The 15,291-nt window shown below is 35.9% G+C and overlaps 1 protein-coding gene across 1 annotated transcript in view; it reads right to left on the reverse strand.

Annotated features, from left to right (window-relative positions):
• KCNH7 (potassium voltage-gated channel subfamily H member 7) overlaps positions 1-14,973 on the reverse strand; it is a 229,548-nt gene extending 214,575 nt beyond the window's left edge. The window contains exons 1-2 of the mRNA XM_062578534.1: positions 14,898-14,973; positions 12,632-12,862 (exon numbers count right to left, since the gene is read on the reverse strand). Of these exons, the coding sequence (XP_062434518.1) occupies positions 12,632-12,862; positions 14,898-14,973 (307 nt within the window). The remainder of the gene's footprint in view (positions 1-12,631; positions 12,863-14,897) is intronic.
• Positions 14,974-15,291: the final 318 nt, after the last annotated feature.

The raw sequence follows: 15,291 nt of genomic DNA on the forward strand, positions 1-15,291 counted from the left end.
TGGCTCTGACAGCCCTGCAGTGCCACAGAAGCTGCCGGGCTCCCTCGGCGCCGCTGCTGGCACGTTACGGCCCGTTTGTTCCGGGCCTGCTGCGGCAGGGTGCCGAGTGCCCTCGCCGCTGGCAGTCGGAGCGCTTGTCGGGAGGTACTTAGCCCTCTGCGATGTTGATTGCATTGTTGTTTGGTGGGGCAGGGGAAGGGTAGTCAGCATCAGTCTGAACGAAAGAGCAGCATTAACTACAAAGGATAATAGCAGATTTCTATGTCCCCTAGTCACCAGCTAACCTGCAAGAAGTAGGATAGGGCAGATCAGTTCGAAGTTGTATTTATCACTTGTTGAACAAAATGTAAAATAACAAGTAGCAGAAGAGAAATGGAGAAAAAATGTTATCTTATGCTGTGGCCTGTATAATGAAATGTTGGCAACCTTTTCTTCTAGATAAGAAGTTGTTTCAATGGGATTACTTCACTACTGATACCACTAAAAGATTTCCATACAGTGTGAAAAATATTTGTCCTAGGAGACTGTTTTCTTTACATCTTTAGTGATGAGAGTGAAGTGCTGAATAATGTATGCAGGGATGTCCTACTTGTTTACCAATGGCAAATGCCAGTGGCAGTCATGTTTATCCCCCAGTATGAGAAGACAATTGATTACCTGCTTCTAAAACTTACAAGATGACCTTCACCACAATTATCTTTAGCATGAACTGTCCAAATGATTGTAATCCCTGATACAAGTAATCACTAAGAGATCCATTTTCTTCTAAACTCAAACAAATGTTTGTATTAAAAAATCTCCTAAAGAAAACTAGGCTGATACTTAACAGGCCAGGCAGATTGTCTTCCGATACAGGGAACCACTAACTAAACCAAATAGTTCTTCATAATATAGATATCACTGTGGAATTTGTACCATGTAGCACATTAGTACTGACAGTTGAAAAAGACATTGTGGCAAACAATTACCTAGAGATGAAATATGGTTGCTGTTTCAATCAGCTTTGACAGGATTTTCTAAGGCATGTATAAGTATACTTAAGCGACATGAAATTCTATAAATCTTGAAATAATATTGGACATTCAAGCAAAAAAAAAAATCTATAGAAGCAGTACAAAACAACTCGTGGTGGAAGAGGATAGAGTCAAGGATCTCTTGAGAAATCTCAGTGCCACCAAATCCATGGGAGGATGCACCCATGGGTCCTGGCTGATACCATTACAAGGCCACTATTTGTCATCTCTGAACTGTCATGGAGATCACATCCCTGGTGACTAGAGAAAGGCAAATATTTCACCCAACCATCTTTGAAAAGGGCAAAAAGAATGATCTGGGGAACTACAGGCGGGTTAACCTCACCTCAGTCCCTGGCAAAATCACAAAGCAAGGCCTTTTGGAAGCCGTTTCTGGGCATGTGAAGGACAAGGGGTCTGGTACTCTAGCCAGCATGGATTTTACCAAGGTAAATTATACTTGCCTGACTGCCTTCTCTGATGAAATGACTACATCTGTGGTGAAGGAAGAGCAGTGAATGTCATCTACACTGACTAATGCAAGTCTTGTGATACGGTCTTCCATGGTATCCTTGAATCCAGGATGGGATATTATTACTAAATGGGTGAAAAACTGGCTGAAATATCAGGCTCAATGGGTAATGGTTAATAGTTTAACAGTTCAGACTCTACCCAGAGGCTAGTGACAAGCAGAATTTCTGAGGAGTCTATCCTGAGATGTAACCTGTTTAACATCTCTATCAATGACCTGGAGCAGATGAAAGATTCTTCTTCATCATGTGTGGACCATGTCAAATAAGGATGCTATGCTTTGGGCAGGCAGTTGGACTAGACAACCCTCCAGATTCCCTTCCAACCTAAATTCTTTTGTGTTTAAAAGAAAATATGATAGCTGTAAAAGACTGATGCAGTATCTTTCAAGAGGACTTCTTTCCTTACTGAAATGATAAAATGATATCCATTAGTTAGAATATGAACCATACTAAGAAAAGGACTTCCTAAGACGAACACGGCTGAGTGCTATTTAAAAATTCCCTTAAGAAATACAGCATTACATGTAATACAGATTTAGCAGCGCCAGTTTCTAAAAAACGAGATACAAACAAAAGGTGAAAACCAAGAGAGAAAAAGTTGCAGTCTTAACTACCTTAAAGAATATTCTTGGTGATACATCAAGTTTAGAGCATCCTCCTAGGGTGACTCTTTCTCAGACATGGCAAAAACAATACTTTGGGACAGTTATTGTACTAAAAATCTGATCTTAAATAGTGGTTTAAGAATAGTTCCTGTTCATTGATATTGCTATTAAAAGGATGTTTTACAAAACTATTCCCTGGTGAATTTCTTTTCATATTCTGGCTCTATTATCCATTTCTTAGACTTGCTCCTTCTTGAGTAAATAGATCTGGGAGTTGGGTTAGTTTTGGCAATTTTTTTATACATATAATGTTCATACTGGGAAAGATTGGAATACAACTTTTGTGTACTATCCTAGAAAAGAGAAGAGGAGGACAGTGCAAGAATACAGTGAGAATGGCAGCAGGCATAACTTTTCAAGAATAGTCTTTGTCTTTCAGGGCAAAAGACTCAGTGTGTCAGTCAGTTGGCTCTTTAAGAGTAGTTTTAATTTACTATTTGCTTAATATTTCCTATGATTTAATGCATTTAATAAGATTAATGCTTTAAAAAATTGTTGGGAACAATAGCATGTCTGTTTGTGATGGGACAAGGGGTAATTCTGGCAATTCCTCAAAGTGGCTCTTAAATTCCTCGAGAGGGAGAACTACATTTTTAAAGTGGATATGTCACACAATATGTATAATTGAAAGTTTATTCCTAAATTTGCTTTCACGTGTAAAAGTTACATCAGTCATTTCCTTGGAGAAGTTGAATCTCAAGGTAATCTTCATGCCTCTATGATATGTCCAAAATTTTAGTGCCAGTAGTTCTTAAGTGGAAAAAAAGTTTGGATAAGCTGCCCTGCAGGCAACAAAGTGATGCATGTAGAATTGTTTCCCTGACATTTCAGAACCTTAATCGATGTATTATCTTAAATTCTTCAGAAAGTAGAAGTATTTTATTCACAACTTCTCGTTTACAGAAAAATGATCTGAAACTGTAATAAAAAGATATTAAGACCAAAATATTACTTAGGAAGCAAATAATCCACTCACTCCCTGTGAAACAAAGGCAAAAGCTCTTGCACGTACAAATGTGGGAGAAATCATGTTTGAAATATAGGCAGCCATACAGAGTATATTTAAAAGGCTAATAATTATATTTTGGATATTTCAAGTTCTGCAAAGACAGTAGTACTACTGGTAATTCTTTTTCCACAGGAACCTGATTCTTTATAAAAGAGGTCAAAAGAGAACTAGAAATGATTGTAAATAGAGCTGCCTGTCCACCAGAAAAGCTTTCTCAGCTGTGATATTCTTGGTTTTGTACTTTTTAGAAAATAGAATGACATCTCTGTCAGCTAGGAGGAAGAGGTGTCTGTAGACCATATATTTCTTCCTGCTTTCCTCTCCTTGAACAAACAGTAACCAGGCAAGAGAGATGCCACCTGCACCTAGCACCTGGGCTGCAAACATCACACATGTCAAACTACTTTGCTTGTAACTAGAGCAGTAGTTACTTCTTAATTATGTTTTAAAGCATTTGAGACCAACTCCTCAGAACTCAGATTCTGCTCAGCAGACGAGAGGCATTTGCCAGTTTCAGGAGAGAGAACAAGAATGTCTTCATACAGCTTTGTGGTTGCCCACAAACAGTACTTAAAATCTTCTTTGTCCCTCTCCAAAACATTTCTTTGAAACTCTGCGAGTAAAGCAGCTTTTTTGCTGCTTCAACTTCTTGCCATAAGCAATCAGTATAACTTGGAGAAGTACTGAGGATGCTCTAAACTGTGAACTTGGATTGATACATAAGCCATCTTTTTACACCAGCTCATGAACTGCTCCAATAATCTATAGGGAGGACTCAGATACTGAATTATACTTGATTTTGTATTTCAAGGCTATTACTCTTTTATGTAATATAGTACATTGTTAAAGAGATTCCAGAAACAGTCTTTTTGGGAAGTCTTACCATTTCTGTGGGATAGACTTTGGTGTTAAATTGATTCTTGGTATGCTTTATCACACAGAAGTGATGTTGAGCACTTACAATGGAAAAAGGATCATATTTTGTTTTCTTTTATTATCGTTATTAAACACAATATGGACTTCAGGTTTTCTTTTCCATTTTTGAATTGCAAGCCATTTTCCAAACAAGTAGACAGAGCTGCAACAGTGTTTTACCTTAAATACCATGACAAAAGGATTTATGGAATATTGAGATTCATATTCTTTTGCAAGTACAAAAAGAAATGTTTCTTGCAGAATAGCCATAAACATGCAAAATACTAATAAGATTATCCTGTATTTTTTCCAGAGAGGAAGGAGCAAAGCGGACTGGCACAAATGAGTTTTGAAAAGAGGAAATTTGCAAGCTATTTTCAGAGATGCACTTGCATTGATTTGAATGAAAATCAGCAGAGAATGCTTTAAGAAATAAATATTCTCAAACAGATTCTAAAATCTGAGAACAGCTGGGAAATGCTTTAAAACACGTGTTTTAGGAATGAAGCATATTTACATGATGATTAACTGCTTCTCAAGCAACTTAGGTACAGAAGGAAAGAAAAAAAATGTTCTTTGTCTGAAGTCATCTCTGCCTCCCTATCCTATGGAATAAAATCAGGAAGCTTTTGTCTACTTGCTGTACATTTCTTACATAATCTATTGTCTTTGCATATAGAAACTCGTATCCAGCTGAATACTAGTTAGAAATGCCTTAATATATTCTCAGTGGTCTAACATCTAGGCACTAGGATTCTTGGTGTTGACAAAAAATTAAAATTTGCAGTTTAATTCTGTGAAAGCTGTGGGTATGTAAGACAAGTCCTGTAACTGTAGCTACTGCTATCTATCTCTTAGGTCACTAGGAGTGTTTCTGGTAGCAGAAATAAGCGGTTTAGTATGTACCTGCTCTGAAGAAGCCTACATTTCACAAGTTAATATTGTCAGGAATTGGTGTATTTTAGTTTTGTGGTATATCCTAATTTCGTGGTATTTGTTCCTTTGTCTGATCTGAATTTAGTCAAGATTTCCCTGTTGCCATTGCAGTTTCATGTGGCAAATCAGAGATTTAAAGGAGGTCAGTGCACAATGTAAAACGAAGAGGATTTTTGTTAATTATATGATGCTAGGGAAGAACAAAGAGAAGCAAGAACTTGTAGCAAGCTGGCTACAAATGATTTACAGCCTAAACTTTTTTCTGTTCATTTCTACTGAAACTGCTGGCAATGAAATAGTTAATAATGTTGACATTTAAACAACATCTTTAGATTTTGATCATATCACTGCTCATCTTTGTTAACAACACAGTTCTACCGGGATAAATTCTTTTTCTGGATAACACCAGTGCTGTGATAGAGTGCATTATCAAAAGTAGAGTATAATAAGATCTGTAACTGGAGTGTGGTTAATGAAATAGAAAAAGACAACAGGACTTTCCCTTAGCCTGTTTACATTGGTGGTTTTTTAGGCTGTATTTTGTTAACTTTTGTGATAATCTTGACTGATGAGATTTCACTGAAGTTATAGAATTCAAGAAACCGGGAAAAACAGAAATGAAAAGGCAGTAATAGACGAGGAAATTAGCGAGGGAGCTTAAAATTTCTATGGAAATGCTGGAGGTCAAAAAGTCTAGCTTTGTGACTAACTAAGGCTGGAATTCTGCTTTCCAAATGAAATTTTCATTTAATTTCTAAAAGATTATTCAAATGTGTATGTTATTTCCTTAAAAACCAAAAACACATACTAGAATAAAAAAATCAAAACTATGCAAAATTTTAGTACCCATACCCCTCACTTTAGAGATATGAACTTTCAAATATGTAGACTGTGTGAAACCAGCTGTAACCATAGAGCTGCATGGCCCCACTGCCACTGTCATGTATCCGCTCTACTCAGACCCAGGCTCACTGCTACGGTTCTGATTGCTTCTGAGATATGTGGTTTCCACAGTGAGTTAGCTATTTCCACAGTCAGCTTGCTCTTGCCAATGTGAATCCCATACTGCTTGGTTGAACATCATGCTTAGCGGGGAAGCTAGGAAGGATATGAACTATCTAGCACATAAACTAAGTCACGCACTGATAAGTCAAATAGGTAGGGAACCTTTTAAAACTAGACTGAAAACCACTGAGACAGTCAAAATATCCACACCACTATTCTCTTTCCTTTGCATTAAACCAGAGAGAACAGTACCAATGTCAACATTGATACTATTCAAAGTGCAGTGTTCTGAAATTTATATACTACCAAACACATATTAGTCTGCTATTAGAAAGACAACTGCTTTCTCTCCAAGTCTATTGCTATGTTTGATGTCTGGTTTGCTTTCTATTCCTCTTTTTGATATATGGGACAGTTCAGTGGAGAAAAGAAAGAACCAGTCAATAACATGAATTGGGAATGTGGAAGAACTCTCCTATCAGAATGTAACATCAGAAAGGATGTAAAGAAGATAAAATAAAATTATATGAAACTATACCAAAAAATAGACTAACAACTTCTGTTTTTCTTGTCTCACAACTCAAAAATAAATTTGCGTTCACTAAAGCCTAAAGGAGCATATTCAAAGAGGAAAAAACACTTTTTCAGGCAGTGCCTAATTAAAAAATTAAACTCTCCTCCACTGGATTTTATAATTGTAAACAACTCAGAAGAATTTGAAGTTTGAATGTGTATGTAATATTATAAACTTCTAGTGCTACTTCTCTCCAGAATACGACACCTACCTTACCACTGTGGGACTCTATTTTCTAAAGACAGCAAACAGTGATTCTTTGTAGGTCAGGTAAAGGAAATTTGGGTTCCTTGGTTTGTGTAAATTGACTGTATGAACTTTCTTAATCCTGTTGTAAGCCTATATGATGGAAGTTCAGTGGTAGAAAAGTTTTTTCCTGTACACTGTACCAAAATGAAAGACTTCAACCAGCCTGCAGGTTTCTTATTTGTGGCACAGTGGAATTTAAAACTCTCAGAAAAATTTTGCCAAACCCAGTAAGATTTTTTTTCTATTAAAGATTCAGTAGCTATAATAATAATAATAATAGTTGTATTTGTTATTTCTTAAAATTATATATATCTAATCATACCTGTCTGGCCCTAATGGCTGACATAAAGAGAATAATTTTAAGGCAATTTAATTTTTGTGCCTTTTTTTTCAGGTAATGTCTCCCGTTCGCAGCAATACAAGAAATGGGAAAGTGATCTTCTATAAAAGCTCCCTTCTTATTGAAAATAAATTCATCTTAACCTGAGAAGAAAAAATGATATATTAGAAAGCCAAGGAATTGAAGAGTATAGTTGAGACTGACCCCTAAATAAACCTACTTAATATGTCTGAAAGCTGCTTTATCATTACCATTAAGTGTCTCATGTGAAATGTGAGTAAGAAATAACCCATAGCTGTAAGCAAGCAGAGGAGACATAACTGACTGTGGATGGGTGAAGGGATATTCTCATCGTTGCAGACGATGCTTCCTGTTGTAAGCATAGCAATGCTGAATGGGACAAAGGACAGGCTTGTCCTTTAGAACAAGTATTGAAAGCTAAGGTAGAAGCAAATAGCACTCTACAGATACGAAGAAAGGTCATCCATTTCCAATAGTTCAGCACCTTTAGTAACATTCTGGATTTGTTCTGAGATTTCTTTACGAATGTTTGGGAAAACTCACATTAAAAGCTTTTCAGTAAAGAGGTTAACCTTTATTTGTCAAAATGCAATCAGATAGTATTTTTTACACCCAGAACTGCTACAGCAGCAGGCTGTTACTGAATGACTCTTGGTTCATTGTCCTCTGTTTTTCATCAGCTCTGGTTAAGGCATTGAGCCTGCAGTCAAAACCATGCCGACTGACATTCATGTTAGAATTAGTCTAAAGGTGTTCAACATATATGCAAGGATCTTTCAGTTGTTTTCAGGTGTTTTTTTTAATTGATAGAAGACAAATAGGTGATAAAAGACAACTACTATGTGAGGTTCGTAAACACTCTGCAAATATTGCTACTGATCTTATCTTTACTCAAACCTATAATCTTCTGTAGTATTTTCATGCCTAGAATATTTGATGTTTACTGGATAAGGTTAAGTGATCCCCTCCCTTCCTTCTAACAAATATACTCTTTAGGCTAACTGCTTAGATGTAGCCTACTGTTGTCTGCAAAATACATAGTAGAAAGCCAAAAAGTATTCAGTATGGTATAATCCTTTCTGATTATCGTCTATCCATTCTCAATCCCTAAATAATTATACTTTTTGTGTCAAAAGCTTTACAGCTTTACCACCTCAAGCAATATTTTACAGCTGTCAAGAATGATTTATGCAATAATAACTTAAGCTGCAAAATAGAGTCCTCAAAGGAAGAGCTGTCAAACATTTTCACCACAAATAACTTTATTAAAATAAGAATTGATATTCTGTATAAACAATATCTTGCCTTCAACTATCTTTAATTCAGATAATAGAGCTATATAACTCATGAAAATGAAGTAGTGAAATAGTGAGAAGCATACTGTACAATTACTTTGATATCAGAGTATAATTTTTGAATTAAGCAGATGTTAATGCCTGATGGCAAAATTTTTTAAAAAAGCTGTTTCAAAATAATAGTTCTTGTGCTTTGCATATATTTATTTGCTGTTATTTTAGAAAAGGGATATTGTTATAAAAAAGGAATTTACTGAGTCTTTAATCCCATGAGTAGTCCTATTGACTTTTATGGAGCTTCTTGTGTGATTACAATTTGTAAGCTTGACATCTATCTGTTGACATTAACCTTTTTTGTCCTTAGTCATGAGTTCTTTTGATGACTATTTATTGCCTACTGTGGAGCTACTGTAACAGGACAGAGGATTAGAACTTTGCCTGAATAGTCTGGAATGTGTAAATACCAATATTAAAGGAAAAATGAGTGAAGAGAAATTAAAACAAAATGTAGGCTATGTTATCAGTCTTATTCTGAAACAAATAGCGTATGAGGAGCTAGTAAGGCTTTTAGCTGCAAATGTTAAAAACTTCTGTGAACATAAGGTGTTGGTGTTTTTGGGACGTGGCCATCTGGTTGTGTAAGTAATGCTGGCATCCCATCTTCATGCCATCTAAACAATTATACAAAACTACCATGAATATTCTCCCCCTCTCAGTTAAACGGGGGGAACATGCCCCATCTGGGTAGCACATTTATAAAAGTAAGGGACATTGAATTTGTGATCTCCTTTGACCATTGTACCTTCTGTCTGCTGTGTTTGAAGCAGTGGAGCTTCAAACAGCTGCCATTTTCTGAAAATCACCCTGCTACACAAATTTTCCCACCCTTCTATCCCCTTCTCTTCAAATGTGTGAGCTGGCCTGAAAATAACAGCAGTGAACAGCAGCATTTGGTCTTGCATCATCAAGGTGTTTAAAACTCAAAATGGTGCAGTTTATTCAGCTAGAGAAATAGAATAAAAAAGATTTGAGAACATTGGAATCCTAATTCCCAGTATGTGTGCAGTACCTTTTTTCTAGTGCAAGAACTTCCTTTTAAGTTGTATTTTAAAGCTGTGATATTTTAAAACTGTGAGGTGTGATATTTAGTATTAAAAAGTGACTCTTTCTGATATCTGCATTGAGGGATATCTGAAGTCAGATTACTGTAATAAGTGAAGGAATATACGATCCCACTGACAATTGCTTCAATTTAAAACACTAAAATAATTTTAATACAATCAGTGGCTTATGTAGAGTAAATGATAGTATGATATGAAATAAGCTTTTACTTGCAATTCAGTGGGCATTTATTCAGGACTGTGTAATGTGGTCTTCAGAAACCCCTGTCAGTAGAACCTTAAGCCATTTCATGAGTTGTCTTCCTCCTCCGAATGCTTAAGTATTATGTTTGCCTGCAAGTATATAGTGGGTGGCTATGGAATGTATATTTATACATATCAAATCAAACTTTCAGTCAGTTAGTACTTCATTGGATATTCACTTGGGTTACTCACATGGAAGAAGTTGTATTTCTAACTGCTCTGGTATTGAGCTCTTAAAAATATACTTACATTCACTCACAATGCACAATACAAAATGAGCAATTAACCAGATACTAAACACACTTTTTAGAAAATTCATTGAATTTGTCGTGCTTCAGTACCCAGGGAAAGTCCTTGTTAGCTGTCACTACTTCGCTACTTTGTATATAGTTCTATATAAATAGATTCACAAATCTTAGATGAAAACTGAAGTATAGCTCTTCAGTAATTTAAAATAACTAAAGAATGTGTTTACAGAAATTAATTAAATCCATCATATATGTAGCTCCAATTTTATAATACCACACAAACTTTCTTTTGGAATAAAACAAAAAAATTTGTACATACAATAAATGATCAAGCTGCCAGTTATGTTTTTGGGTGTCAGACCTATCTTGCATTTTGGCAATTTTTTGCCTCAAGTCAGTAACTTGATGTTTTAAATTATATTTAAATCAAAATATTTCAACTGTGTATGTTTAGATTTAGTGGCACATATAGTGCATACATTTAGTCATTTTGACTAGTAAAACTTTGAAGAATTTGACCCCTATTTGTTTAGAAACATAATCTGTAGCCTTTGAAATTCTGTAACCTTTAGAGATATCATAATATAGTAATGTTAGTACTTTTAACATAGTAATCTTTCAATTTAGAATAACTATTCACTGAAGTGAAGTTATTGAAAACCCTTATGCACAGCATTGTTTACGCTAAATAATCTATAATTCTCATTTGTAATGTGCTTCAAAATTCAAAATTATTTATGGAAAAAATGACAGTTTTAATGACCAGTTTTGCTTTGATGTTATCAAACAGATTATGGCATGGTACATGACACCAGAATTCAGCATTTTTGAAATACGTATATTTACCGTAACTCACAGATAAGCAGTGCTTTAGTTAAGTGCTTTCCTACCTTTCCTACCTCCCAGTATCTTGGGAGACTAAAGCACTTTTGAATGACCAGATCTCAAAACAGTGCTCCAGGCTGGTGGTTGTTAAAGTTAGCAACGACATTCTCCTTTTGCAATATTATTTTTAACACACGTCAAGTTAACACAAACAGGCTAGATGTGTACAAGATGCACAGCATCAAGTCCCCCAAGAAATCTACAATTAAGGCACAACTACAGCAACAGATCTTGACCAAAATCTGATCCAGACCACCAAAACAGATATAAAAATAAAAAACATTGGTGGGAATATGTTTTCTAAAATGAATATGCTTAAATATTGGCAGTGTGGGCAGAATGGTTGGTGTCAGTTCTATCTTAATTATAACAGCCTAAGCTAAAAATAATATTACTTAAGTGTCTCTGAGATAACAACAAAATAACTAAAAACAGGATTTAAATCTGTGACTTTAAAATGTGAGAGCATCCATTGCATGTGATTCTAAAATTGATGCAAACAACACACTGGCGCTTCTCCAGAACTAATTTAAGCTCAGCGTTTGAATATGAATTTCCTTTTCCTTCTCCCATGAGTGTATATACAGCAAGTGATAGAATAAGGTACACCGTACTTATTCATTACTTGGGTTTGTTTGAAAGACAGACGTTCCTGCAAATAACACTGGGAAATCAAGAAAAGAAAAAAAACAGCCTACATATAACTGTAAAGTGTCATAATTAGTTTTCATGCTTACACGTTTGCCAAATCTGCAAATACAGACATTTATGCATTTTATGCTCTCAACAGGGAAAAAGTATCAGCAGAGCAGATTCACCCATTCACCCGTTCTTCCTTATATCAGTAATACCGCTAATGGATTACACTGAGTCTTCGCTGAAAAACAGGGAAGGCTCTTCATAGTTTAATCATCATAGAATACGTACTGTGAATTTTTACATAATTCTAGGACAATTCCTGTGACTTAAATGTAGTTATACCAACTTCACAATAGCTTATCTCTGGAAAAGATTTGTCTCTTTCTAAGTTAATGCTTTTTAAATTATGATTTACTTTATCGAGCCCAATTTTGCTACTTTTAAATTGGTTGTGTTTTTTCCAGTAAAATATTACATATAAATCATGTCACTGTTCCATTTGTGTGAGGCTAGCAGAGTCCTCTGAAATTTATTTATTTGACTTCTACTTTCTGTGAGATGAAAGAGTTCATGAAAATTAATATCCATGGGATGTTCCCTGGATACTGTCGGTTGTCTTTTCCTTGTGGTAGAGCTGTTTACTTTCATAGATTTACACCTGATTTATACCTACTGAACTGAGAGGAGAATTTTGGTTCAATAGTTGCAAATACAGCGCTAACTTTAGGCAGCTGCTACAGTGTACAGTGGTGGCACTGTATACACCCAGGACTTTCAGGGCAAATTCCCCACTGGTGTGGGTCAGTGCACCAGCCCTGGACTTCAGAGGAGCTTCAAGTCCGCTCCAGCTAATGGTCCAGCCAGCCAGTCTCACACACTTCTACCAGTCAACTGATGAACCAACCAAACAAAAAGTATTGAAAATAAAAAGACACTTTACCGTCTTTGTGATAGTAGGTGACTTCTACTTTCCTCTCCTCTGACCCAAGCAGTGCTTGGGCAATTTGGGCAATATGATGTCTTTTGGTCTCTGGTCCATGAAGAAAATCACAGGTGCAAGGTTTCTGCATGACATCTGGCCTGGAGAATCCAGTCATCTCACAGAACCCATCATTGCAGTAGATGATCGCACAGTTCTGCACTCTAGCATTAGCAATGATGAATTTTTTATCTGCAGTAAAAGAAGGTGATGCATTTTTTAGTACTCTTTCAACATTTCATAAAATGTTGATTGCATGGATGGGTGCTAAACAACCATTTTTCTTTTTCACTGAGATGCCAGAAATTTAGAGATTTTCAGTTATTTAATGTAGTTAATTTGATCCCTAGCTTTTAAAGACACTTCAGTAAACTTAGACTACATTAAAGATAAAGCTTGTTTGTCTTTTAAGGAAATAAAACCAGGTTGTGCAAGTCTTTTTGCAAAACTCCTTTTGACTTCAGATTTTCATCTGTTTTAGCTTCAGTGAAACCCAGGTGATGAGCCCCATCCTGTGAACAGTAACTCCAGGGGAACTCCTTGGAAAAGTTAGTAGCTTCTTTGTTTTGGGGGGCTTCTATTCAAGTAAAGGACTTGCTAGGTCAGGCCCAATCAGCTCAGTCTGGTCAGGTTTTTTTTTTTTTTTTCACTGAGCTGAATGACAGCAAGTTTATAGTCAGTATCTTAACAAAGCTGCTTAGAAGAGAATGTGATAACCTGTTTTCCTCTGTGATTGTTTTAGAAGATACGTTTCTGAAACAAAATATTCCTTAGTAAAAAATGAATATGAAATTGCACCAAAATCAAAGGTTGTGGTGCTGGAAACACTTTTGATATTGCACTGAAGTTCTGTGCCTTGGTCAAGTATCCTTTTCCAAACACTGACCTGAGAAGAAGGTATACAAAAGTTGTTTTTCAACTCTTATTTCATTTGTTAACACTACAACACAGTATTTTAACACATATTTTAAATATGAATGTGCAACTTTGATACATTTATTGTTAGTAACAGACCAATTACTACTTGCCTTATTCACACTAGCAGGTTGCTTGACTTTAGTAACTCTTACCACATTAATAAAAGACTTTTTATGTGATATTCAGTTAGCAGTAGAAGTCTTCAAAATTTTAAAGATACTTTGAACATAATGAATATTTGCAGAGAAAAATATAGATTTCATTCTTGCTTTTTCTGCTGTCTTTCAGTCATGCTGAATTTTCACTATCACTCGATAATTTACTAGATATTACTTTATTCTCTTCAACATATAAACACTTTTACATGTAAAACTTTACTCAGGTAGCAACACTGACTTAGCATTTAGATAATGCTAATGCTGATAATACTGTTTTTATTCTGAAATAACATAAATATGAAATTGGTAGCATGTGCTTTTATAATAGGTTAGAGCAAGTATATAAACTGAAGTTAGCTGTGAGGGTTTCCGGTAGACTGATACTAAAAATATGCTAAATATTTAAATAAATGTACATATATCAGAACTGCTGTTCCTATACAAAATTAACCATCAAGTTTTCCCTTTTATTGTTACCAGTAAGACAGAGTTCAACCAAGAAAAACACTTCAGCTTCAGCCTCTCTGACAGGTAGTAAACTGCTGCACTGGAAAAGATCTCATAGGCACTCCCTGAGGATGCATTTGCACAGGTTTGATAGACATTTTAGGCTTCCATAAACAAAGCAAAAAATATTTGACAGCTATTTTAAAATGCAGTCATGACAACAAGGTAAGTGTACTTTCCCTTTAATAACTCTTCTGCATATTATCTGTCTCCTCTAAATCAAAGTCCACCCATTCTGCTTTATTTTAAAAAGACAGTGATAATAACAACAATAGCAGCAATAATAATAATAAATCTAGCTGATTTTCTTAGACATTGCATAGGCAGCAACACTGTGTGCTCTGCTTCAGAGCCATCTCACTGGTTCAGGAGAAGATAAGAGGTATAACTTCTATAGCTATATATTATAGATACAGTCAAAGATAAAAACTATCCCTTAAAATGGTAAAAAAGTAGCAATAATTCAAGTCTTTAAACTGTATTCTAGATCAAAAACATTTTCACTCCTGCCAGGGATCATCACCCTCTCACCTCTAGGATTTTCCTTCCAAGCTACAAACTTAAAATAGTCCAGAGTTGCTGTCCATTTAGTCACAAGCAGAATCAAACTACTGTAGCAAAATAGAGAGAAAGAGAGAACTTACTTTGCCCTTCAAATTTTCGTATGATTGTACCCAAAAATGTATTTTGTGGTGCCACATGACCTCTGCGAACAGGCATGTTTGTACAGATCTTCGGCTGTCTGTGCACAATGAGTTCTCCAAGGATCTCCTACACGGCTCCAGCCCAAAGCACCGAGCCAGCTACCCTTTGTGAGAAATCATCGTCCTCTGGAGCTCGGAAATATCTTCCCATTAGCACCACTTCTAGACACACGCTTTTCCTACTGGAGTCAGATCCATCCCCCAGTTTCTTTCTTTTTCTTTTTTTCTTTCTTTCTTGCTTTCTTTGCTATTTTTTTCCAGGAGGACCTCGGACGCTATTGTCTGGGGCGGGTAGGGGTGGGGTGAGCGGGGTGGGGGGGGAATTACGAAGGTA

This window comes from Rhea pennata, chromosome 6, assembly GCF_028389875.1.
Source record: "Rhea pennata isolate bPtePen1 chromosome 6, bPtePen1.pri, whole genome shotgun sequence".
Classification (NCBI taxonomy): domain Eukaryota; kingdom Metazoa; phylum Chordata; class Aves; order Rheiformes; family Rheidae; genus Rhea; species Rhea pennata.